We start from the raw sequence: 23,640 nt of genomic DNA, 5'->3' as shown, positions 1-23,640 counted from the left end.
TCTTTATTTAACATTGGATTTTCAAAATAAAAGCCCTTAATCTGAACGTTGAACTCTTCAGTTCATATGGAGGAGGAGAAGAAAGAGGAAGAGGAGGAGAGGTAAGAGGAAGAGGAGGAGGAGAAGAAGGAAGAGGAGGAGAGGAAAGAGGCAGAGGAGGAGAAGAAAGAGGAGGAGGAGGAGATGGAGGAAGAGGAGGAGAGGGAAGAGGAGGAGGAGAAGGAGGAGAGGAAAGAGGAAGAGGAGGAGAGGAAAGAGGAGGAGGAGAAGGAGGAAGAGGAGGAGGAAGAGGAGGAGGAGGAGGAAGAGGAGGAGGATGAGGAAGGAGGAAGAAGAAGGAGGAAGAGGACGGGGAGGAGAGGGAAGAGGAGGAGGAGGAGAGGAAAGAGGAGGAAGAGGAGGAGGAAGAGGAGGAGGATGAGGAAGGAGGAAGAAGAAGGAGGAAGAGGACGGGGAGGAGAGGGAAGAGGAGGAGGAGAAGGAGAAGGAGGAAGAGGAGGCGGAGAAGAAAGAGGAAGAGGAGGAGGAGAAGGAGGAAGAGAATAAAGGAGAAACAAACTGATGAAGAACAGAAAGATGTGAAACTTTTATTTTGCTGCTTCTCTTAGTTTTAATCTAAAGAGAAAACAGGTTCATATCCTGTCTCAGTGTGTGTGTGTGTGTGTCTGTGTGTGTGTGTGTGTGTGTCTGTGTGTGTGTGTGTGTGTGTGTGTGTGATGTGTGTGTGTGTGTGTGTGTGTGTTCTCCTGTGAGGCGTTCAGGTCTTCTCATTAAACCCTGTAAAAAGGAGCTCTGTCTCTGCACTGCATTAATATTTCATAACGTTTCCTCCAGCGGCGCCGAGCGTGCACGGAGGAAACGTGCACAGATTACAGATGATTTACACACACACACACACACACACACACACACACACACACACACACACACACACACACACACACACACACACACACACACACACACACACACACACACACACATACACACACACACACACAGTCGACTCGTGAGTTTCACTCCTTCAGTTTATTTTATAAAAACAGATTCTACAGAGACGCCGGGTCGATGATTTAAACCTGCCACATGCTGCAGGACACACACACACACAACACACGCACACACAAGTGCACACACACACACAACACATATGCACGCACACACACACACACACACACACACAGACGTCTGCTCAACACTAGTTTTTACAGAAAACAAATCAATGTTTGATAAAAATAAGAAGTAAATTCAAACGGTTTCTCTCAGAGTGAAACTACGTTTCCCAGAATTCCTGCAACAAACACACTGAGTTGTTCTGATTTATTCCATTTGTACAGATTATTTGAAGTGGCAGTGAACGCCTCGTGCACCCAGAGGAGCAGCAGGGAATTGAACCTGGGACCGTTCAGGGTTTCTTCTTCTTCTTCTTTGGTTGGTCAGATGTGGCGGTGCATCTGGGTCCTCCGCGGTGCGTTCACTGACCGTGGGTCATCATCCTGCTGGAGCGGCTACGGATCACCTTCTGGAACAGGTCGTCTGCAAACCAGAACCAGAACCAGAACCAGAATCAGAATCAGGATCAGGACCAGGACCAGAACACGACTCTCCGCTCTGATTCACATTGTTGTTTTTATTTAAGGTGGAAATCCTCCAGAGTTAAGGTGGAAAGAGAAAGTTCCTCTACTCACCGTTCCTGAAGCTCTTGGAATCGACCTGTTGGACAGACACGACATCACAGTTACTGATTGTCCCTGAACACATCACACCTCTACCGGTGTCTACTGGTCTAAACCGGTCTATACTGGTCTAAACCGGTCTCTACTGGTCTAAACCGGTCTATACTGGTCTAAACCGGTCTCTACTGGTCTAAACCGGTGTCTACTGGTCTAAACCGGTCTCTACTGGTCTAAACAGGTCTATACTGGTCTATACCGGTGTCTACTGGTCTAAACCGGTCTATACTGGTCTAAACCGGTCTCTACTGGTCTAAACCGGTCTATACTGGTCTAAACCGGTCTCTACCGGTGTCTACTGGTCTAAACCGGTGTCTACTGGTCTAAACCGGTGTCTACTGGTCTAAACCGGTCTCTACTGGTCTAAACAGGTCTATACTGGTCTATACCGGTGTCTACTGGTCTAAACCGGTCTATACTGGTCTAAACCGGTCTCTACTGGTCTAAACCGGTCTATACTGGTCTAAACCGGTCTCTACCGGTGTCTACTGGTCTAAACCGGTGTCTACTGGTCTAAACCGGTGTCTACTGGTCTAAACCGGTCTCTACTGGTCTAAACCGGTCTATACTGGTCTAAACCGGTCTCTACTGGTCTAAACCGGTGTCTACTGGTCTAAACCGGTCTATACTGGTCTAAACCGGTCTCTACTGGTCTAAACCGGTCTCTACTGGTCTAAACCGGTGTCTACTGGTCTAAACCGGTGTCTACTGGTCTAAACCGGTGTCTACTGGTCTAAACTGGTCTCTACCGGTGTCTACTGGTCTAAACCGGTCTCTACCGGTGTCTACTGGTCTAAACCGGTGTCTACTGGTCTAAACCGGTGTCTACTGGTCTAAACTGGTCTCTACCGGTGTCTACTGGTCTAAACCGGTCTATACCGGTGTCTACTGGTCTAAACCGGTCTATACTGGTCTATACCGGTGTCTACTGGTCTCTACTGGTCTAAACCGGTGTCTACTGGTCTAAACCGGTGTCTACTGGTCTAAACCGGTGTCTACTGGTCTAAACCGGTCTATACCGGTGTCTACTGGTCTAAACCGGTCTATACTGGTCTAAACTGGTCTCTACTGGTCTCTACTGGTCTAAACCGGTGTCTACTGGTCTAAACCGGTGTCTACTGGTCTAAACCGGTCTCTACCGGTGTCTACTGGTCTATACCGGTCTCTACTGGTCTAAACCGGTCTATACTGGTCTATACCGGTGTCTACTGGTCTAAACCGGTGTCTACTGGTCTAAACCGGTGTCTACTGGTCTAAACCGGTGTCTACTGGTCTAAACCGGTCTCTACCGGTGTCTACTGGTCTATACCGGTGTCTACTGGTCTAAACCGGTGTCTACTGGTCTAAACCGGTCTCTACCGGTGTCTACTGGTCTATACCGGTCTCTACTGGTCTAAACCGGTCTCTACTGGTCTAAACCGGTGTCTACTGGTCTAAACCGGTGTCTACTGGTCTAAACCGGTCTATACTGGTCTAAACCGGTCTCTACTGGTGTCTACTGGTCTATACCGGTGTCTACTGGTCTAAACCGGTGTCTACTGGTCTAAACCGGTCTCTACCGGTGTCTACTGGTCTATACCGGTGTCTACTGGTCTAAACCGGTGTCTACTGGTCTAAACCGGTGTCTACTGGTCTAAACCGGTCTATACTGGTCTAAACCGGTCTCTACTGGTCTAAACCGGTGTCTACTGGTCTATACCGGTGTCTACTGGTCTAAACCGGTGTCTACTGGTCTAAACCGGTGTCTACTGGTCTAAACCGGTCTCTACCGGTGTCTACTGGTCTATACCGGTCTCTACTGGTCTAAACCGGTCTCTACTGGTCTAAACCGGTGTCTACTGGTCTAAACCGGTGTCTACTGGTCTAAACCGGTGTCTACTGGTCTAAACCGGTCTATACTGGTCTAAACCGGTCTCTACTGGTCTAAACCGGTGTCTACTGGTCTAAACCGGTGTCTACTGGTCTAAACCGGTGTCTACTGGTCTAAACCGGTGTCTACTGGTCTATACCGGTGTCTACTGGTCTAAACCGGTGTCTACTGGTCTAAACCGGTGTCTACTGGTCTAAACCGGTCTCTACTGGTCTAAACCGGTGTCTACTGGTCTAAACCGGTCTCTACTAGTCTAAACCGGTGTCTACTGGTCTAAACCGGTGTCTACTGGTCTATACCGGTGTCTACTGGTCTATACCGGTGTCTACTGGTCTAAACCGGTCTCTACTGGTCTATACCGGTGTCTACTGGTCTAAACCGGTCTCTACTGGTCTATACCGGTGTCTACTGGTCTAAACCGGTGTCTACTGGTCTAAACCGGTGTCTACTGGTCTAAACCGGTGTCTACTGGTCTAAACCGGTCTATACCGGTGTCTACTGGTCTAAACCGGTCTATACCGGTGTCTACTGGTCTAAACCGGTCTATACCGGTGTCTACTGGTCTAAACCGGTGTCTACTGGTCTAAACCGGTGTCTACTGGTCTAAACCTGTCTCTACTGGTCTAAACCGGTGTCTACTGGTCTAAACCTGTCTCTACTGGTCTAAACCGGTCTCTACTGGTCTCTGGTGTCTACTGGTCTTTATTTGTCTCTACTGGTCTCTACTGGTCTCTACTGGTCTCTGCTGGTCTCTGCTGGTCTCTGCTGGTCTCTGCTGGTCTAAACTGTTGTATACTGGTCTGAACTGGTGTCTATTGGTCCAAACTGGTCTCTACTGGTCTAAACTGGTGTCTACTGGTCTCCATTTGTCTCAACTGGTCTCTACTGGTCTCTACCGGTGTCTACTGGTCACTACTTGTCTCAACTGGTCTCTACTGGTGTCTACTGGTCTCTACTTGTCTCAACTGGTCTCTACTGGTGTCTACTGGTCTCTACTGGTCTCAACTGGTCTCTATTTGTCTCTATTTGTCTCTACTGGTCTGAGTCTCACCCTGGAAGCCGCTGATCTGAAAGGAGCTGCAGGTCCATCATTCTGTTCCCTGTCGACCTTCGGAGCTGCAGAGACAAGAACAGGATCAGGACTCGACTCCAGGACCAGGACCAGGTCTGAGTCCTGAACCCCAGGACCAGGTCTGAGTCCAGAACCCCAGGACCCGGCACTGCAAAAACTCAAAATCTTTCCAATGAACTTGTTTTTAGATCATTTTCATTTGTTTCAAACTAATTTTCACTTGAAATAAGTAGAAAAATCTGCCAGTGAAAGCAAGTTTTTTGTGTTTGTAATAAGAAAGAAAAACTTTTTCTACTTATTTCAAGTGAAAATCTGCTTGAAAGAAGTAAAAAGTGTCTAAAAACAAGCTGCTTTTAATGTAGAATGAGATTTGTTTTGACTAGAAATGAGACATTTTGACTAGAAATAAGACAAATATTCTTGGTAAGATGTTGAGTTTTTGCAGTGTGGTCTGAGTCCTGAACCCCAGGACCTGGTCTGGGTCTTGAACCTGCAAAGGGGCGGAGACTCACGCAGAGGTTTGATGATGCTGTTGACGCCGTGGACGACCCCGTTAGTGGCCATCAGGTCGGCGTCGGCAACCGGGACCTTGTTGACGTAGACGGTGTAGTTCCTCTGGAAGAACCAAACACACCAATCAGAGACCGATCAGAGGCATCGATCAGCACCAATCAGAGACCGATCAGAGGCATCGATCAGCACCGATCAGAGACCGATCAGAGGCATCGATCAGCACCGATCAGAGGCCGATCAGAGGCATCGATCAGCACCGATCAGAGGCCGATCAGAGGCATCGATCAGCACCGATCAGAGACCGATCAGAGACATCGATCAGCACCGATCAGAGGCATCGATCAGCATCGATCAGAGGCATCGATCAGCACCGATCAGAGACCAATCAGAGGCATCGATCAGCACCGATCAGAGACCAATCAGAGGCATCGATCAGCACCGATCAGAGACCAATCAGACTCACCACGCCCAGCTCCAGCTTCTCTCCCTGCAGCGGCTTCAGTCTGGTGTGAGAGCTGACGCCCCCGCTCACCAACATGCCCTCCCCCAGGTGATACCTGAGCACGGCTGACAGCTCCTGAGGGTTACCTAGCAACAGACACACACCTGTTAGAGCTCCTGTCCACAACAACAACAACTCATAATGTTTAAATGTTGGTCTGCAGAGCTGCTCGGCCGGCCAACCTCCGCCGTCATCCCGGGGGAGAAAACGATCGCTAATTAAAGCAGAAGTAAGCGGAATGTTTGTGTTAATCTAAGTCTTAAATAGTTCTATCTTCCGACAGCAATCACTTCTATAGAGTGTTTGGTCTGAAACACGGGTCTGTCAGTCACTCTGCTCTGCTCTGAGCCCAGGAGAAAACTTTCCTTGTATCCTACAACCTTTATCCAATGAGGAGAGAGAACGGCATAAAGGGGCAGTCCTCTCTGTGTGTGCAGCCAAGGGAATGTGGTGACGTAGGGACGAGGGCGGGCAAGGCAAGGCAATTTTATTTGTATAGCCCGTTTTTACAAACAGTTTGTCTCAAAGGGCTTTACATGGCATCACAACAACATCCTCTGTCCTTAGACCCTCACATCCACTGAGGAAAAACTCCATGGAAACCCTTTTAACAGGGAAAATCGGAGAAACCTCAGGGTGACTGCTAACTCCATCTGCTGACAAGAAGTTAGCCAAAACCACCGGATGGCTTATATTACTTCTGCTTTAACTTACCCGCAGGTTTTTAGAGGTTTACCGCCGGCTGGTTAAATTATTTTTAGGAGGTAAATGTTGGTCTCATTGATGAAATCTAACACCTGTATCGGTAGCATTAGTTAGTTTGAATGAAAGGTGAAGCTTCAGGTGTGACCTGGAGAAGGAGCAGCGCTGCCTCGGGGCTCTAGCCTACGTACAGAAAGCCATAGGCAGTGGCTCATTTGCATTTAAAGGGACAGGCACTGAAACTGGGCTGTGATGTTTGTCTTTTTGACCGAAGCAGGTCCTAGACACTCAGGAACTATTTTAATTTGTGGAAAAGGAGCAGAATGTCCCTTTAACCAGGAAGCAGCAGCTGTGGCAGTGGAGCGGTGACGCCACTGGTGATGTCACAGATGTTGTGTTCATGTAGTGTTTCGTACTCACGCATCATGCGGTTGCGCTCGGCCTGCGTCATGGCGCTGAAGGCGTCGTTGGTGGGGGCGAAGAAGGTGAGCGCCCCCTCCTGGTTGAGCAGCTCCGTCATCCCGGCCGTCTGGATCGCACCAACCAGGAGGCTGGAAGCACAGAGGGGGCGGGGCCATGAGGGGGCGGGACCATGAGGGGGCGGGGCAAGAGGGGCGGGGCCATGAGCGTTATGTGGACGGGAGGGAGAGAAGAGAGAGCCCTCTATTATTACTTTATTTATTATTATCAATACTATGAATAATCATGCTGCTATGAGCACTTTGCACTTTGTCCACCACACATAGCTACAGTATAGACCGAATCTCCTTGTTGTTTACATTCTACTTCCGGGTAGAAAACCAGCACGTAGTTTGAATGAGATCAATAGTAACGAACGAGAGTTTAGCTATATATATCATATTTTTCACGCCCTATCACCGTTTAGACAAATCTGAAATGGTTGAAGAAACATTACTATTTCTGTGTTTAATTTTTGGAAAAGGAGCAGAATGTCCCTTTAACCAGGTGGTTCTGTCGTGGTTCTGTTTTGTGTTGCTATGTGTTGTATTTATCCAGTTTGGGGGAATCACAGTGTCTAGAAAGCATCAGTGGCTCAGCTGACAGGGACAGCTAACGGCGGTAGCTAAGCTAACGGCGATAGCTAAGCTAACAGCGGTAGCTAAGCTAACAGCAGGACGTCAGCGGTTAAAACCCTCCCGTTGTGGGACACGACATGAAACTACTCCAGTTAGCTCAGTCATGTTGGAACTCAGATATCCGCTGGAGAAAATATTTTTTCATGGAGCGTTTATTGAGTCACTGAGTTATTAAAGTTAAACAGGTAGCTAACCGTTAGCCCGGCTAATCTATGATAACCATGACTAATTACAAAAATGTGCACACATAAATAGTAATGTTTGTCCAAACATTGGTTTTATAAACTTAACAAACATCAGATTAGTCTAAACGGTGATATAGTGACATGAAAGATTAGATAGAGAAACTCTCGTCCGTCACTATTGTTCTCATGCTGGTTTTCTACCCGGAAGTAGTTGTAAACAAGGAGATTCGTCCTATATGACAATCAACATCTTGCTGCTATGAGCACTTTGCACTTTGTCTACCTCATACATGTTGTTGTCTAAGTGTTGTCCATTGTCTAACTGTGTCTGTTGATGCCTCATCTTTGTATAGTAGCTTGTATTCTGTATATTTTACTACTGTTATGTTATGTGTAGGGACTACAGATGGAAATTAGCTGGGAGCTAAATCTGGTGCAACCATCTTTTCATTTTTTTTTCTCCTTTAAATGATGAATGTAATTGCACATTGTCCCTTATTAAACTAATAAACTATAAACTAAACTAAACTAAACTGAACTCTGATTGGCCGGCGTGTCCTCACCTGAAGCGGTCGTCCCCCTTCAGGACGTCCATGATGGTCCCGGCCGGCGGCGTCAGGACTTTGTCCACGGTGAACATGGCGCCGTAGCGACCCGTCTTGTCGTGAGCCGCGATGCAGGCGTTCTCGATGCACAGGTTCTACAACACAACACAACCGTAGACTGTAAAAAGAATGGACGTAGCACCGTGACGTCCCCCATTGGTTTTGGGGAGTCGTTTTTGTGACTCCAATATGGCGGCCTGAACAGCGCCATGTTGGATTGGCCGGCCGAGAACCCGCCCACTGGCCTCGAAGCAGCTGTCCACGGAGCTGCTCGGACCTGTCACTCAACGTTTCCGCGCCCTAATTGGCCAGAGTTTTAACCTAATAACAGTAAAACGGTAGAGTTAAAAAAAAATTCACCCCCCTCAGAGTGTGTGCGGGGGGAGAAACTATCGATTGAGACCAGAAAACGTTCTGACACCAGGCTTTTAGCATGTTTACTGAGGATGTAAAGTGGGTGATTTTAACATGTGGGTCTATGGGGAATGCTGCTTTCTGACACCAGCCCCCAGAGGAAGAAGAGGGGATTGCAGTTTGTTGAACGAGGAAGTGACTTCACTTCTCAGACCCACAACTGCCCCCTTGAACACAACACAACAGGTCTACACCTGGACCACCTGGACCACAGGTCTAGACCTGGACCACTTGAGACTTGAACCTGGACCTGGATGTGGACTCTCTGTGGTCCTGGACTCAGCCTGATGAGGATCACTGAGCTGGTCTGGTCCAGGATGAACTCACCACAGAGTCTCCAGACCGGGTCTTCACCTCAATGAGAAACAGACACGAACCCAATGACCTCATGATGTCATCGCTGCGGAGGCGGAGACCATGACAACAGACAATCCTCACAGTTGCCTGGCAACGGATGACACAACCCCCGGCCGCAGGACTCAGGCGGTCTGAGTCACTGGAAAAGGAAAACCACCGGCTCATTGTGGACTCAGCGACCTCCAGAAAACCACCGTTAGAGCTGCGCCTGGTCCTCCTGACCATCATCAGCTAGCGGGCTTTATGCTTAGTTGTGATGCTGGCTAACATCTAAACATCTCTGACAATATGTTGCCTCAAATACGTTGTTGACTTAACTTAGAACAGATGTAGACATCCTTGTTAAGTTTATCCAGGTTTAGTTGGTGTTGTGGTCTACTGCATAACTTTATCCAGAGCAGACACTTCTCTTGGTTGAGATGTGGCTTGGAAAAAGGTAAAAAAATCCCCCCGTGGCCTCTCAGGATACCTAGTGTCAGAGTTGCATGTACCCCATGAACACCGTTTGACCATTTTAAACTTAAAATGTCAAGAAAAAACATATAAAAACGAATGAAAACGGACTAACTGCAATGCATTTCAATGGACGTGGAAGCAGAGAATGACGCTCTGACTCGTCGTTTACACGTGGACCAATAGGACGACAGAGCTCTGACTCGTCGTTTACACGTGGACCAATAGGACGACGGAGCTCTGTCGCAGGTGTGGAGAGACCATAGATAGATGCCGCCTCTGACGCTGCTGTCCATTGGAACGATACGTCAACGCGGCGGCCATCTTGGTCAGGGGCAAACCGTGTCTACTTACTGCATTTAGGCAGAGGACTATCAACCATTAAAATCACCATAACTCACTGAATATTCAACCGATTTTCAAGCCGTTTGGTTTATTATAAATGTCAGACATTTATTTATGATACATCCTTACTTACTGTACACATACTCAGACACACACGCACATGCATAAATACACTGAAATGTGTTCTACAAGGGTCTGACTGGGTCTGACTGCTGACTGTCTATGGTCAGAAAGCCCTGACCAAGATGGCCGCCGTGTTGACGCGTCTGACAGGCTTGAATGTGACGACTACTGCTGCGTTCAAGACAACTCTGAAGTTGGAAAAAAACGAGCTCCGAGTTGTAAAAAATGAATTGAACGGCGTCGAACTAATGAAATGGCAGCCCTCGTCTTAAACGGTTAGAATTTAGACATTTTAAGTTATTTGTTGAGGTTTGAGTGCATATTTTAGTGTATTATTGCAGTAGCCGATATGAAATACGTTTATATTAAGCTGTGATTGTTGTATGGTGTGAAATTGTGTTCCTCATATGTGACGGAAATAACGTTTAAAGGCCCATGCTGTGCACTTTTCTCTGGGTTTATTTCCCTATCAAGATGTATCATTGGTTCTGAGTACCTGTGATCTGCTTAATAATGTTTCTACTGCCCCTTTCTGTTGCCTCTTTCTGGAGCTCTAGCAGCCACAGGTCATTTGGCCAATCAGAAGAGAGAATGAGAACCTCTCCTCTGATTGGCTGACTGTTTTAGAGTGGCATGTGGTCGGGCCAATCACAAGCAAGTAACTGAAACCTAAGCTGCATTCATAAAAATTGGAAAAAAAACAACTGGTCACGGTGGGCGGAGTTACCTTGTGTGTGACATCACAGAAAGGAGGAAGTGCTATCTGCTCGTCTTAAAGAGACAGTTCCTACAAATGGGCGGTGTGTGTTTCTCCGTTTATGACCAGTTTGATGCATGGGGCAGTATATACGTCTATCTATATACATCTATATCATCTATATACGTGGCCCAGAGACCTCCCCAAGCACGAAAAAATAACCACAATCACATTTTTCATGCCATGGGGCCTTTAACTGTTATCAAGGCTGTAACATTATATGTGCACTCATCTGCAGCGTCTCCTCTCCTCCAAAATAAACATCATTTACTGCTGCATTGATTTTTCATATTCAGCGATGAGCCACAATACGCCAAACTTCCTTCAGGTATCCATGTTTTTTTTTTCTTCTTCCGAGTTCCTGCAGCGCGAACGCAATGATGTCGGAAGTCGGAAATTTCCGAGTTGGGAATTTCGACCTCCAAGTTGTCTTGAACGCAGCATTACGTGTATTTATCTATGGTGGAGACTCACGTTTCTGTAGACGAAGACTCTCAGTCTGAGTCCTCCCAGAGTCTCCAGCTCCTGGCCGTGGTACAGAGACTTAGACGACAGCTGCTGCTTCAGCAGGTGGTTGGTCATCAGCTTCCTCAGGTCAGGGGTCATCGTCACGCTTCCTGTTACACAGAGGTAAAGACAGGGTCAACTTCCTGTTACACACACACACACAGGTGTGAGGATGACAGTCAGACACTGCAAAAACTCAAAATCTTACCAAGAATATTTGTCTTATTTCTAGTCAAAACTAATCTCATTCTATTTAAAATAAGACTCATCACATTAAAAAGCAGCTTGTATTTAGACACTTTTTACTTTTTTCAAGCAGATTTTCACTTGAAATAAGTAGAAAAATCTGACAATGGATCAAGTTTTTCTTTCTTACTGTATTACAAACACAAAAAACTTGCTTTCCCTGGCAGATTTTTCTACTTATTTCAGAAAAATGAAAATTAGTTTGAAACAAATGAAACTTATCTCAAAACAAGTTAATTTTTAGGTGATGAGTCTTATTTTAAGTGGAAAGAGATTAGTTTTGACTAGAAATTAGACATTTGGACAAGAAATACGACAAATATTCTTGGAAAGATTTTGAGTTTTTGCAGTGGAGGAGATGAAGAAGACACAACGACAGTGCGTTACCTTTGAAGGCGTCGTTCAGCGGAACCAGCAGGGTCAGGGCCTCGGACCCTGTCAGGTGGGGTCTCAGACCGGCTCCCTCAAACAGTTTGGTTGCCGTGGAAACAGATGAATCTTCGGCAAGCTCCAGGAGAGTTTTGGCTGAAGAGGATCAAATCATTGAGATCATTAGGTGCGTTTCCATCAGCTGTTTAGATGCATCGAGATGTATCGCATCGGAAAATGATGATGGAAACGCCGTGATTCGCATTAAAATCCCCTGATTCGCACAAACTGAAATACGCTCGCTATGGCCGGGTTTTGGTTGATTCGAATGGGATGGAAACAGCTGTATGCGAATTAAGTGTGACGTAGCGCACTTTCACCCCGTCTACTCCCGTGTTTGCAGTTCACTCACAAGACAACATCAGGGTTTCCGCTGTCACACAACAATTAATTAATTAATTGTGGCACCGCCACGGCAAAATAAAAGCCCCCACACACCTTCATAATGATGTTACTGCACTTCTTCATAATTCCTCCTCAGTAAAAACGAAACGCCTATCAACCAGCGCATCCAGCGTTTATCATTAATAAAGTCTGTGGCAGCCGCGACTCTCTCTCTCTCTCTCTCTCACACACACACACACACACACACACGGACAGGTCGCGTTATGAAGGTAATAAACATATGCGCTAAATCGCGCTAATGTGTTCAAATCAGACCGTCAATCCTTCCGGGGGGGGGGGGGGGGGGGGGGGGGGGGTGCAAAGTCCGTAGATGGAAACACACACGATTCGAATTTCTTTTAATGCGCATTTCCCAGTAATTCGAATCACTTTGGATGGAAACATGGCTACTGAGTTTCTACTGCGTCAGCTTCAGCGTTAACAGCAGCAGCTTCAGCCATGGGCTTCAGCGTCAGCAGCAGCAGCAGCAGCTTCAGCAGCAGCTTCAGCTTCAGCTTCAGCAGCAGCTTCAGCAGCTTCAGCGTTAACAGCAGCAGCTTCAGCAGCTTCAGCGTTAACAGCAGCAGCTTCAGCAGCTTCAGCGTTAACAGCAGCAGCTTCAGCAGCTTCAGCGTCTACAGCTCCTCTCCCTGACAGCTCTCTACATAACATGGTCTCTGTCTCTCTCTCTGACCTGAGTCTGGGATCAGCAGCTCGTTGATGTAGTGGACGACCCCGTTGGTTCCCAGCTGGTCCTTCATGGTGACGACGGCCTTCCCGTTCAGCGTCATCTGGTCTCCGTCGCAGCCGACCTCCAGGACCGTTCCCTGCAGCGTCTCCATCGGAGCGCCGGACACGATGGACTCGGAGCAGTGCATCTGCCTCAGGATGTGGTAGTTCAGCAGGTCTGAGGACACAGAGGAGGACGAGGGTCAGTCGGGTTACACCGGCTGAACCAATCAGATCACCTGGCTGAGTGATCGAGAGCAGCGGAGGACCCGTCATAGTCGGGACTCACTCATTCATTCATCCTTCATTCATTCATTCAGATTGTGCGTCCATGAGACTGTAAGTGAAGTTGTTTTGTTTATTGTTGAGGACGTATGTTTATGTGGCGGTTAATATTCACACGGGCCGTCCGGTCCATTTATTAATGTGTGACGGCGTCGCCAGAGTTGATTGTTTATATTTTTGCCGCCTGCTAGGGATAATAAATAATTAAGGGACCGTCACTCAATTGTTGCATGCCTTTTCAGTGTGCACTGCTTTCAGGGATGTGTTTAATGATTGCATTGTGTTAAATGAACGCATACATTTACTGTATCAACGTTTCTTTATTTATATTATATATTTTGTCTGTTTATGCCACGTTTTATGTTCATAATAATGCAATAATAACCATGCATATAATTCATTTTCATTTATGTTTCTTTTAATTCTCTGTAGAAACCACACACAAGTAAATTCAAGCATCTGATAAATAAATGAGTGGCCTGAGAGGAAGTGTGTGCATCATTGACTGAAATATCATTCAACTGTTCTGGCAGGACAGCCTGTGGCGACTGCAGATAGACAGTTAGAAAGAATCAGCTCAATTCATTGAAGGGTCTCAAATCTGCACCTATTTCACAGCCGGAATGCCGGAGGATCGGAGCGCCGGAGCGTCGGAACGCCGGAGGGTCGGGGTTTTACCTTTCAGAGCTACGGGGTCTCCCAGGATTCTGTTCAGGGTCTCCTGAGGAATCTTCTCGAAGGCCTCGTTGGTGGGAGCGAAGATGGTGTACTGCCCCTCCTCTTCCAGCATGGCCGTCAGACCGGCCGCCGCGATGGCCGTCTGAAACACAGAGGGGGCAGACTAAAACCTGGACCTGGATCAGACTAAAACCTGGATCTGGATCAGACTGAAACCTGGTTCTGGATCAGACTGAAACCTGGACCTGGATCAGACTGAAACCTGGACCTGGATCAGACTGAAACCTGGACCTGGACCCGGATCTAGATCTGGATCAGACTTGTACTCACGCGCAGGGTCTCCAGGTCCTCGTCGATGTCGATGATGGTGTGCACGTTGTTGGAGATGGCGGTGATGACGCGGTCGACCACGTGCACGATGCCGTTGGTGGCGTGTTGATCCGGTTTGATCAGACGAGCGCAGTTCACTGTCACCACCTGAGGGGGCGGGGCTTAGTTTAGAGGGGGTGGGGCTTAGCTTAGAGGGGGCGGGGCTTAGTTTAGACAACACTCAGTTCACTGCAGGGCTTAAAGTATTCCGGCCCCGTGCCGGATCTCCGGCGTTTGAAAATTTCAGAAAAAAAAAAATATATATATATAATATAAATATAATATATAATAATATTAAAAAACATATTAAAACTTAATAAAGTTACATAATAACAGCGCTAGAGCGGGAAGTAAAACAGCTTTTCACCTGTTTTACAATTACTGCTACCGGTTGCAGTGAAATGCATTCTGGGAAACTTGTATACTGTTACTGCGGTGTGAACGGCGTCGGTCTGCTGAAGTAGCAGACTGAATCCCACATTCAGTATGCAGTATACAGTATACTACTGTAACGCAGTATGTAGTAGGCAATACGGTAGGATGTGGTTTCGAAAACAGCCACTGTCACCACCTGAGGGGGCGGGGCTTAGCGTAGAGGGGGTGGGGCTTAGCGTAGAGGGGGTGGGGCTTAGCTTAGACAACACTCTGTCAGTGTGTTACAGTTCTGTTACAGCTCATTTCTCTAAACAGAAATTACATTCTCAAAACAACATGGACAAACCTCCAAACCATCTTTTTCTTTTTACTCTGATGAATGGAAGTTACTTTACGTGTGAATAAAAATGGCGACCTTTCCTTGAGTAGGAGTGCAATGTGTGATGTCAAACCTTATAGGCTACTCTTACCCTCAAACCCTGTTTGTTTGTTTTTTTCAGTTTTGCACACAATTGTATTCTGTTAGCTAGACAAAAAAAACTAGTCCAGTAACTATAGTGAATGAAGCACTGGGCTCAGACGGAGAGGAGGATTTTGGGGAAACTGAATATCTGTATGAGAAGGAAATTTAGTTTTGACACAAGAGTGAAGTGTTTTGAGAGAGAGGATGAACTTTCACCAGTGATCTATGATAGATAGATAGATAGATAGATAGATAGATAGATAGATAGATAGATAGATAGATAGATAGATAGATAGATAGATAGATAGATAGATAGATAGATAGATAGATAGATAGATAGAATGTAATTTAAACGTAACTTAAAATTGCGCATAGCAGAACATAAAGCGGCCATCAGAAATAACAACCTGGATTACGCTATCGCCAAACACTACCAAGATAAAAATCACGGCTCTGCTGCCTCCCTCAGGTTCATTGGCATTGAAAAAATAAAACCTAACCCAAGAGGAGGTAACATTATAAAACAACTACTGAGAAGAGAGGCTTTTTGGATAAACGAACTCTCCACTGTCGAGCCGTATGGTATGAATGACTCACAGGACTTGAGCTGTTTTCTTTGAACTTGATTGTTACATTTATTGTTGTGGTGTGATACATTGTACCCGCTGGGTGATTGTGATTACGTTGCGCTACTCATAACTTGGCTTTCTATTATATTGTATTCTATTGTATGTGATGGGTGTACTGCTTCCCTTTTTGATTTATTTGAGTGTTGCTATATTGTACATATACATCATATGATAACCACAAGTGTTTTTTTAAACTTTTTTGCCATCTGTTGATGGTTCGGGTCATGTGACCGAAGGTATATGACCACACCCAGCAACGCCAGAGGCGAACCTGACGACGCTGAAAGCGAAACGCGTTGTTCATTAATAAAGTATATCAGCAGAGTCTTATCAGTGTGCGGTGGCCGTCTTTTTCTATTGATTTTACGCACTCCTGCTACCCACCTGCACCTGAGGAACTGTGGCTGTGCAGGGAGATTTGCTTTTCTTCAGAATGTAATTTCTGTTTAGAGAAATGAGCCGAACCAACTGAGAGAAACTGTAATGTGTGTGCTCCAGTGTGTGTGTGTGTGTGTGTGTGTGTGTGTGTGCTCCATTGTGTGTGTGTGTGTGTGTGTGTCTGACCCCGTTGCTGTAGTGATGGATGTGCACGTCGAAGTCCTGGTACATGGAGGAGAAGGACGAGCCGTGTTTGAGCTCCTCTGAGGTCAGCCGGCGGTTCACCATGTGGTAGTGCAGCGCGTTGAGCAGCTCGATGTTCACGTTGCTCACCAGAGCATCCAGGATCTCCTGCAGCGCCAACACACACATCATCACTTCCTGTCTGGGCCGTGTGTGTGTGTGTGTGTGTGTGTGTTCAACTCCTTTACTCTAGTAAAAGTAATAGAGTACCGGCTCTGGAATGTACTTTAGAAGTAAAACAGGGTTCCTACAGCTTAAGCCAAGTTAAATTTAAGACGTTTTTAAGACGTTTTTAATGCCACTTGAAATTAAATTTAAGACCGACTTCACATTAAACACAAATGCAAAAAAAAAAACGTCACCACAATAGTGAAAATTAGTTTGAAACAAATGAAAATGATCTAAAAACAAGTTAATTTTTAGGTGATGAGTCTTATTTTAAGTGGAAAGAGATTAGTTTTGACTAGAAATGAGACATTTTGACAAGAAATAAAACAAATTGGTAAGATTTAGAGTTTTTGCAGTGCAGCGGTGAGTTCTCCTCCAGACTCACTGCAAAAACTCAAAATCTTTCAGAGGATATTTGTCTTATTTCTAGTCAATATGTAGAACTTTATCAAGTTTTAATTCTTGTATGAACAATCAATTATTTCACTGAACCACAAAAACATGAATGTTGGGTAAAATATTACTTAGGTATTAACTTTCCATGGGAATTAACGTGAATCTATGGGAATAAACGGGGAAAAAAATACAAAATTTACAAAATTGAAGGTTGGCCCTTAACAGGGAACTTAAATATAGTTGGGGGAAAATATATTGTAGCATCCCCCAACTATATTTAAATTCTCTGTTAAGGGCCAACCTTCAATTTTGTAAATTTTGTATTTTTTTCCCCGTTTATTCCCATAGATTCACGTTAATTCCCATGGAAAGTTAATTATTGTATGAACAATCAATTCTTTTACTGAACCACAAAAACATGAATGTTGGGTAAAATATTACTCACCCTCACCAATCAATTTTGTAAATTTCGGATTTATTCCCGTTAATTCCCATATTTGTACTTGGTTACTTCATGTGCGTGTGTGTGTGTGTGTGTGTGTGTGTGTGTACTGACGGTGGGCAGCGCGGCCCAGGCCTCGTTGCTCGGGGCGAAGAAGGTGAAGCTTCCCGGTCCTTCGATCTCGTCCCTCAGCTTGGCTCGGTCCGAGTACATCTGGGTGGTGGAGGCCCCCACCACGCCCAGAGTGTTGTAGATGTTCACCAGAGGCAGCGCTGCACACACACACACACACACACACACACACACACACACACACACACACACACACACACACACACATCTTACATCAGGCTCCAGTTGCTTTTTTATTTCGTTTATTTTACTTTTTGAATCCAATGCATCACAATCCAACTATCACTATCAACATTTACACAATGCATTTCTCAAAACAATTACTTCAACCTTGGGATGTCACAATTACTTGTTTTCACAATTAATCGTGGTTTTAAACACCACACTTAATTGATCGTAAAGATTCCTAAATACCGTCACTTTCCAAAAAAGATGATGTTGGAACCGTATCTGCAGATGTGGCGCCAAAGTAAAGGTAAACGCACAAATGCACTGGTCCATTTAACTAAACTAACGCTGAATTGGTAGGAATTTAAATGTTAGTGTGTCATTTGTATTGTAAAAAAATGATTAAAACATTTGGTATAGATGACAATTAATCATGGATGGATGGATGGATGGATGGATGGATGGATGGATGGATGGATGGATGGATGGATGGATGGATGGATGGATGGATGGATGGATGGATGGATGGATAGATAGATAGATAGATAGATAGATAGATAGATAGATAGATAGATAGATAGATGGATGGATGGATCTACCTGCAGGACAGCCCTTCTCTCCAGGAATCCTCTCGTATCCGGGGCAACACTCGTACGTGATCACCCTGCAGCAGACGACACACACACACACACACACACACACACACACACACACACACACACACACACACACACACACACACACACACACACACACACACACACACAGACTCATGAGAAGCTCCTCCAGCCTGGTGGTCTGGTCTGGTCTGTGGTTCTGGACCCGTCTGAACCGGGTTGTGCTGGTTTTGGCCTCATAAAGTGGTTTTCCCTCATAACTCAGACTCATAAACTCCGTCTGTGTCTAATGACGCTAATAAAGTTCCCTGGCGGCTGGCGCTGTGAGAATCTCCCGTTTCCCCCGGGGCAGTAAACGCACCGTTTCCCACAATGCTCCACTTTACACGGCCGCAAAGACACGGGCCCAGACTGAGCCCACGGTTCTGGTTCTGGTTCTGGTTCTGGAGCAGGGCCGTTGTATAGGGGAGAAAGGTGGTGATAACTCTAGGGGCCCAGCGCCCAGTGGGGCCCATAAAAAACCCCAGTAGTCTAATCTTTGTATGACTGATTTATTCTGCGTAAGACCCTGACTGATACTCATAGTACACTGTAAAAACTCAACATCTTTCCAAGAATATTTGTCTTATTTCTTGTCCAAATGTCTCATTTCTAGTCAAAACTAATCTCTTTCCACTTAAAATAAGACTCATCACCTAAAAATTTACTTGTTTTTAGATCATTTTCACTTAAAGCAGAAGTGAGTGATATATTTGTGTTAATATAAGTCTTAAATAGTTGTATCTTCCGACAGCAATCACTTCTATAGAGTGTTTGGACTGAAACACGGGTCTGTCAGTCACTCTGCTCTGCTCTGAGTCGAAGAGAAAACATTTATCGTATCCTACAGTTTTTATCCAATGAGGAGAGAGAACGGCATGCAGGGCTGTGTGTGCAGCCAACGAACGCCGTGAATGTGGTGACGTAGCGACGAGGACTGTTATGGTGCGTTCAAGGAAACTCGTATTTTTCCGACCGTGAAGTGGTACCAGTTCGATCTGGTACGAGTTCACGGGTCAGAAGTTACGAGTGGCCGTTATAGTGACTTTCACCGGTAAAACAGGTCGGAAAAACACGAGTGGGTTGCCTGGAACGCTACAAAGTCGTAAGTTGTGACTTGAAGCTGTAATTTACGATTTCAAAAGCCTGCCTGGAACGCAGCATTAGCGAAAACGACCGGATCACTCACTTCTGCTTTAAATTCACAATAAATAGAAAAATCTGCCAGTGAAAGTAAGTTTTTTGTGCTTGTAATAAGGAAGAAAAACTTGCTCCACTATCAGATTTTTTCTACTTATTCCAAGTGAAAATCTGCTTGAAAGAAGTAAAAAGTGTCTAAAAACAAGCTGCTTTTAATATGATGAGTCTTATTTTAAGTAGAATGAGATTTGTTTTGACTAGAAATAAGACAAATATTCTTGCTAAGATACTTGAGTTTTTGCAGTGTAATGCTGCATTAGCATCAAAACAAAGAAGGCTAAATAAAAAACGATAATACATACGTAGTCTAAGAAAAAAAAAGGAAAAGTTAGGGGGAGGGGCCCACTTTAGTATTCTTTAAGGGGGCCCAGAATTCATAGCAACGGCCCTGGTTCTGGAGCAACAGACACTGTGGCCTCAGACCTGTGTGAACCAGACGGAGCAGCGGTGGTGACGGGGGTCCACAGGTCTCAGGTTCGATTCCCTGAGCGACGCATCGAAGCATCACCACTTCCTGTGGATATTTCCATATAATAATAAAAGTGTCTCAGCCGTCTGGACTCATAAAGCTCATTTCCTCAGAGGGAAGAAGAATGTGTGTGTGTGTGTGTGGGAGGGGGGGAGGGGGGAGGGGGGGGCTAGCCTCACACTTCCTGTTCTCTACAAAATAAAACGTCAGGCTGAAGTTTAAACAGGGTATATACAGGAATCTTGAAGTTTATTTTAAAACCTTTTTAAGACTTTTTCAAGACCTTCTCAATATTTTTCAACACCTCACCGCCACGTCAAGCTGTAAACATTTACATCAGTGACACTTCTAACTTAACAGTTTTAGTTTATGATAAAGACTTTAGACCAATGTGATGCAACAGAATTCAAAGTTCATAAAAAAAACAACCAAAAAAACATTGCTCCACGCTCAAAAAACAAAAACAACAATCTTCTTTTCTTCTTTATGTACCGGTTCATCTTTGTTTTTTAATAAAATGAATAAATTCACACACTTTCACAATGTTTTTTAGGACTCAAACTCTTGGACAGCTAATTCAGAAAAAATACCTTCAAAATGTAAGACTTTATAAAGTCATGAAAAGACTTTAATACTTTTTAAGGGTCTTAATTTTCCCCAAATTGATGTATCACCTTTTAATACTTTTCAAGACCCCGTGGATGGATACCCTGTTAAATCAACTGGACCCCCCAGGACTGAGACTGAGACGGAGCGAAGGTTCAGGTCTCCGTCGTCTCCGATCGCAGCAGTAAAATGTAAACAGATGGAGATCAGCTACCGGCTGTGTGTGTGTGTGTGTGTGTGTGTGTGTGTGTGTGTGTGTGTGTGTGTGTGTGTGTGTGTGTGTGTGTGTGTGTGTGTGTGTGTGTGTGTGTGTGCTGGAACACACTGGACTGATTATCAAACCAGATGGAAACTCAACTCTCGTTTGTTCCCCACATAAACAAAGATGGCCGCCGTGGACTCTTGACAAAACAAACAGAGCGAGGTCGCACTAACTCATCCAGGGAGGAGGAGGAGGAGGAGGGGGGGGGGGCAGTAAAACACAGTGTTGGCTAGTGTGTGTGTGTGTGTGTGTGTGTGTGTGTGTGTGTGTGTTCTCCCAAATCTTTCAACATTTACGTAAAAGCTCCATCCTACTTCCTGTTCATCACCACAAGTTCCTCAACACGTGTGACTCAGAGGGGGGAGGGGCCAGAGGGGGGAGGGGGTGGGGTGGGGTTGCTACCGGCTACCGGATGAAAAACGAGGAACAGAAACGGAGAAGTCGATCATTTCCATGGTAACAGATCAGATGAATCATTTTTCAACTGACAAGTTCAGCTAAAAATGCTAAAACAGCTGTTTCCATGAAAACCAGCAAAACCATTTCACAGCTGCTGCTCAAACACCGAGGAAGATGAAGATGAAGATGGAGACAAAGAGGAAGATGAAGATTGGTATGGAGATGGAGATGAAGATGAAGATGAAGACAAAGATAAAGATGGAGATAAAGATGGAAATGAAGATAAAGATAAAGATGGAGATAAAGAAAAAGATAAAGATAGAGATGAAGATAAAGATGGAGATGAAGATGGAGACAAAGAGGAAGATGAAGATGGGGATGAAGATGAAGAGGAAGATGGAGATGGAGATAAAGATGGAGATAAAGAAAAAGATAAAGATGGAGATAAAGACAAAGAGGAAGATGGAGATGAAGATAAAGATAAAGATGGAGATGGAGATGAAGACAAAGATGAAGACAAAGAGGAAGATGGAGATAAATATGAAGATAAAGATAAAGATGGAGGTGAAGATGGAGATGGAGATGAAGATAAAGATGGAGATAAAGAAAAAGATAAAGATAGAGATAAAGATGGAGATGGAGATAAAGATAAAGATGGAAATGAAGATAAAGATGGAGATGAAGACAAAGAGGAAGATGGAGATGAAGATAAAGATAAAGATGGAGATAAATATGAAGATAAAGATAAAGATGGAGATAAAGATAAAGATGGAGATAAATATGAAGATAAAGATAAAGATGGAGGTGAAGATGGAGATGGAGATGAAGAAAAACATAAAGATGGAGATGGAGACAAAGATAAAGATGGAGATGAAGATGAAGATAAAGATGGAGGTGAAGATGGAGATGGAGATGAAGATAAAGATAAAGATGGAGATGGAGATGGAGACAAAGATAAAGATGGAGATGAAGATAAAGATAAAGATGGAGATGGAGATAAAGATGGAGATGGAGACAAAGATAAAGATGGAGATGAAGATGAAGATAAAGATGGAGGTGAAGATGGAGATGAAGATGAAGATGGAGATAAAGATGGAGATGGAGATGGAGAAGAAGACAGAGATAAAGATAAAGATGGAGATGAAGACAAAGATAAAGATGGAGATAAAGATAAAGATGGAGATGGAGATGAAGACAAAGTTAAAGATGGAGATAAAGATAAAGATGGAGATGGAGATGAAGACAAAGATAAAGATGGAGATAAAGATGGAGATGAAGATGAAGATGGAGATAAAGATGGAGATAAAGATAAAGATAAAGATGGAGATGAAGATAAAGATAAAGATGGAGATGAAGACAAAGATAAAGATGGAGATAAAGATAAAGATGGAGATGGAGATGAAGACAAAGATAAAGATGGAGATAAAGATGGAGATGAAGATGAAGATGGAGATAAAGATGGAGATAAAGATAAAGATAAAGATGGAGATGAAGATAAAGATAAAGATGGAGATGAAGACAGAGATAAAGATAAAGATGGAGATGAAGACAAAGATAAAGATGGAGATAAAGATAAAGATGGAGATGAAGACAAAGATAAAGATGGAGATAAAGATAAAGATAAAGATGGAGATGAAGATAAAGATAAAGATGGAGATGAAGACAAAGATAAAGATGGAGATGAAGACAAAGATAAAGATGGAGATAAAGATGGAGATGAAGACAGAGATAAAGATAAAGATGGAGATGAAGACAAAGATAAAGATGGAGATAAAGATAAAGATGGAGATGAAGACAAAGATAAAGATGGAGATAAAGATAAAGATGGAGATGAAGACAAAGATAAAGATGGAGATAAAGATGGAGATGAAGACAAAGATAAAGATGGAGATAAAGATAAAGATGGAGATGAAGATAAAGATAAAGATGGAGATGAAGACAAAGATAAAGATGGAGATCAAGATAAAGATAAAGATTGAGATGAAGATAAAGATAAAGATGGAGATACAGATAAAGATGGAGATGAAGATAAAGATGGAGATGAAGACAAAGATAAAGATGGAGATAAAGATGGAGATAAAGATAAAGATGGAGATGAAGACAAAGATAAAGATGGAGATAAAGATAAAGATAAAGATGGAGATGAAGATAAAGATAAAGATGGAGATGAAGACAAAGATAAAGATGGAGATCAAGATAAAGATAAAGATGGAGATAAAGATAAAGATGGAGATGAAGACAAAGATAAAGATGGAGATAAAGATGGAGATGAAGACAGAGATAAAGATAAAGATGGAGA

General features: G+C 44.4%; 1 protein-coding gene across 2 annotated transcripts in view; it reads right to left on the bottom strand.

Moving 5' to 3' along the window:
• The window catches only part of tgfbi (transforming growth factor, beta-induced), a 280,474-nt gene that overhangs the window by 253,567 nt on the left and 3,267 nt on the right, over positions 1-23,640 (bottom strand). Inside the window, exons 3-17 of one of the 2 annotated variants that reach the window (XR_014595683.1) lie at positions 18,349-18,413; positions 17,564-17,721; positions 16,387-16,551; positions 14,317-14,463; positions 13,987-14,128; positions 12,989-13,201; positions 11,869-12,006; positions 11,203-11,345; positions 8,238-8,374; positions 6,813-6,943; positions 5,652-5,776; positions 5,188-5,290; positions 4,655-4,719; positions 1,689-1,713; positions 1,179-1,536 (exon numbers count right to left, since the gene is read on the bottom strand). Coding sequence is in view for 1 of the 2 variants with exons in the window: in XM_083980407.1 (XP_083836533.1) it covers positions 1,475-1,536; positions 1,689-1,713; positions 4,655-4,719; positions 5,188-5,290; positions 5,652-5,776; positions 6,813-6,943; positions 8,238-8,374; positions 11,203-11,345; positions 11,869-12,006; positions 12,989-13,201; positions 13,987-14,128; positions 14,317-14,463; positions 16,387-16,551; positions 17,564-17,721; positions 18,349-18,413 (1,819 nt within the window). In the remaining variant the exon portion in view is untranslated. Of the gene's footprint in view, positions 1-1,118; positions 1,537-1,688; positions 1,714-4,654; positions 4,720-5,187; positions 5,291-5,651; positions 5,777-6,812; positions 6,944-8,237; positions 8,375-11,202; positions 11,346-11,868; positions 12,007-12,988; positions 13,202-13,986; positions 14,129-14,316; positions 14,464-16,386; positions 16,552-17,563; positions 17,722-18,348; positions 18,414-23,640 lie in introns of those variants that run through there. The other variant, XM_083980407.1, reaches the window with a different exon arrangement.

Source organism: Trachurus trachurus (assembly GCF_905171665.1).
Source record: "Trachurus trachurus genome assembly, chromosome: 10".
Taxonomy (NCBI): domain Eukaryota; kingdom Metazoa; phylum Chordata; class Actinopteri; order Carangiformes; family Carangidae; genus Trachurus; species Trachurus trachurus.
Note: the sequence above shows the minus strand (reverse complement) of the source record. Positions and strands in the feature narration are given on the sequence as shown.